Raw genomic sequence first — 3,403 nt, forward strand, 5'->3', positions numbered from 1 at the left:
AGAATTCTTGTGAATGTGAAAGAGTGGATTAGAACCGCGTAGGCTGCCTGTTCACCCAGTTTAAAAGGCTCGCTTTCTACCTACTGCGATAACGTGCGAAAATTCGTATCAACGGACCATGTTCCGACGCCTCTCGCTGTCATTCCGATGTACGTGAAGAGGAAAATGGACTGCATTCATACCTGCCCAGAACTGACAAACACTTTTTACAATGTTTTTACATAACAGCCTCATCCGCTTTCTGTGGGTTGACGCATCACATGTTTGGACAATATGGAGTTTCTTAAAGGGACATGGTCATTATAAAAAAGCGCATGGACTACAAAAACCGGCCCACCACACAGTTCCAGACTCAGAACTAACAATACAGAATGTGAGGAAAAACCCCATGTAAAAGCTATTTGGAGCCCCCTGTTTTGAATAACTAAATTTTGATTACCTTGGCTGGGCAGGTTTCAGTAAAGAAGTCCACACCTATCTGGGATAGTGTTGTATGGGTGTTGTTTGATGCCTGTTATAACGTGAAGCGTACGCGTGTGCGTATTTGTATTTGATAAATTACAGGAAAACTTTAAGTTACGTTCAATGCGTGACCTACCTCGTAATTCCCAGTAGGACCCACACTTAATATTGATGTCCTTGCCTGTCTACATCCAGGACAAGCCAACGCCTGTTTTCATGATCTTGTTTAGTCTTAAGAGCATTGCTCTTAAACACTCCGGTAATTCGGTCAGTTTCTCGTCTTCACAAACTACATACTATCACTAAACTCTAACCAAAATCTACCAATTCATGCTCAAGAATAAAATGACAACTGGCTCCCAATAGCTTTCAGGCAGACCGCGACACGGAGACCTTCAATTAAAGTATGAAATGACGGCGGTGTTAGATGGAGAGGGTTCAACCACGTTCAGCTGTCATGCGAACAGAACTGAGAAGGTTTCGATTTGTACCATAAAGTTGGTGTTTTGAACAGGTGTGGGCGTCCGTTCACCAGGCTTAGCTGATGTCTTCTCTGGGACATTGCTGAGAGGAAGAATGCCGGCCAAAGGCTAGTTATTTACAATTTATCGCAGCTGACGGCTGAGGATGAGGTCATGTGTGTATATATATATATATATGTGTGTGTGTGTGTCAGCTCTGATTCATTGTGAATGTAGGTTACCGCGCAAAACGTCGGGACCAACAGAGTTCGCGAGTATTACCACGTTAAAACATATTTATTGTGACTTAATCGTGCAGAGAAGCTACGTAAGAAACAGTTTACCACTTTGAACAGTATACACTAGCACCGCCACACTAAGCTTGTGGTGTTAGGCTCATAACCATGAACTTCGCCAACATTTGCTTAGGATTGTACGTTCACAATATTCTCAGAACAGGTTAGGTATTCACAGATCACCCTCACCGAGTTTGCTTACAGGAGAACCTCGAAACTGTTTGCAAATTAACTTCTGCAAGCACCTCATTATAACGTCCTGGGTTAGAATAGTAAATGCGTTAAAGTTTGTCATATATAGGCCTATATTTAACTAAAACAAAAGAAACTCATCTGAAGATATCAGATACGCCTGTATCGTTGTGTCAAACAACAAAGATGTGACCGTAAAACCTATTTTCCAGTATGACATAAAATCTGTTTCAGACATAAAATCTGCTCTATTCAGAAAATGGTCTCATTCGTAAATGCACAGGAACATAAGACGGCATTTTTATATAACAGAAATCCGTTTCCGAAGTGCGCGTGCAACCACCTACAAACTTAAGTACTTACTCCTCTCGTTACGAGTCAAGACAACCGACAACGTGTGACAAAAGAAACTATTGGCTGTGTCCGAAATCACTCACTATGTAGCCATCTACATAGAACGCCCTAGATAGTGAGCAGGGCGTAGCGAATAAGTGAACGATTTCGGACACAGCCTATGTATACACTCAGTCATCCGTCATGTTATTACATCATCTATAACATAATCCTGTTCTAATTTTACATTAACTGGAGACAGCTTCTTTGACTACAGATGCCAGGATAAAGCCTGTTGAGGAAAAGCCAGCATCAACAACAGAAAGGTACATTCTGCAAAAGCACAATTTAAGCTCTTTTATTCTACAGAAAAGTAATAGAAACAGTCACTGCATCTTTTTCTAAAAAAAAAAAAAAAAAAAAAGAGGGAAAAGAAAAGAAAAGAAAAAAAAAAGATTTGAACCAATAAGGCATATATGTCTGATATAAACAAAGAATCTTCCTTTTGCGTCTGTTTCAGATTTCATGATAAATGACAACAGTTTCGTAGTGGTACAAGTGAATGAAGCAGCACTCATGGACTGAGATCCTGCCCCCCCCCCCCCCCCCACACACACACATACACACTCTCTATGAAATACACCACATACACCAATAACCAGGACACCCGGGAATTAGCTTATGTGAACGCAGGAGACACTCTACACAAAACAGTTGATAGGGAGTTTTATATTGGAGAGACAAACAAACAAATAAACAAACAAACAAACAAAAAACACCAGCTTTTTTCTATCCCACATTACATGAATCTTGGGAGTATCCACAGTATTCAGGCTTTAGACAACCTGAGAGGCAAACAGAGGTGGAGAAAGAATCAGTTTCTAGTGTGTGTGTGTGTGTGTAAGTGTGTGTGTGTTTAGTCAGGAAGAGAAAGCGACGTGTGCATTACTGAGCACACACAGTGTGTGGCGTGAAACTATGTTCAGGGAAAAAAAAAAAACAGTACCTTCACTCTCGCTATGAATACACAGAAATCACAGATGGGTCACTGCAGATCTGAGAGCGAAAGACAATCTCATAGAAACCCCTTTATAAAAAAAAAAAGAGAAATGATTAATCACTGAGTCTACACTTTTTTTAACGCGGTCAGACTGAGGTTATTGAGCAACATCATGTGGAAGCTTCCAGAATTTTCTACAATACTTTCTTTTTTTGTTCTTTTTTTTGTTGTTGTTTTTTTTTTTTGTTTGGTGGTGGAGTCAGAAGATCAGCAAAACATCAGATGAGTCTTTTTTGATCTTGCTGAATAAACAAGCTCCCTCTGGTGACGTAAGCTTTAAAGTTCCACTCAAGTCGCTGTGTTGTGTTGTGTGTGTATCTAAGGCCTTCTGGGCGAGCAGTGCCGCGTAACGGGGTTAGCACGGCGGAGCTTCTACTTGAACATGGCGTTGAAGGCCCTCCCGATGATGAGCCGCCTGACCTCGCTCGTGCCCGCGCCGATCTCGTACAGTTTGGCGTCCCTGAGGAAACGGCCCATGGGGTAGTCGTTGATGTAACCGTTTCCACCTGAGAAGAGAGAGACAAGTCAAGCAAGAGAGCTACATTTTCAACTGTGTATTTTGAAACGGATTAAGAAAAATTGTGTGTGAACACTCTCAG

At 41.4% G+C, this 3,403-nt stretch overlaps 1 protein-coding gene across 1 annotated transcript in view; it reads right to left on the reverse strand.

The window, feature by feature from the left end:
- Positions 1 to 2,653: 2,653 nt before the first annotated feature.
- ivd (isovaleryl-CoA dehydrogenase) overlaps positions 2,654 to 3,403 on the reverse strand; it is an 11,728-nt gene continuing 10,978 nt past the window's right edge. The window contains 1 exon segment of the mRNA XM_030770983.1: positions 2,654 to 3,310. Coding sequence (XP_030626843.1) covers positions 3,177 to 3,310 — 134 coding nt within the window. The 3' untranslated portion in view covers positions 2,654 to 3,176.

This window comes from Chanos chanos, chromosome 1 (genome assembly GCF_902362185.1).
Source record: "Chanos chanos chromosome 1, fChaCha1.1, whole genome shotgun sequence".
NCBI lineage: Eukaryota > Metazoa > Chordata > Actinopteri > Gonorynchiformes > Chanidae > Chanos > Chanos chanos.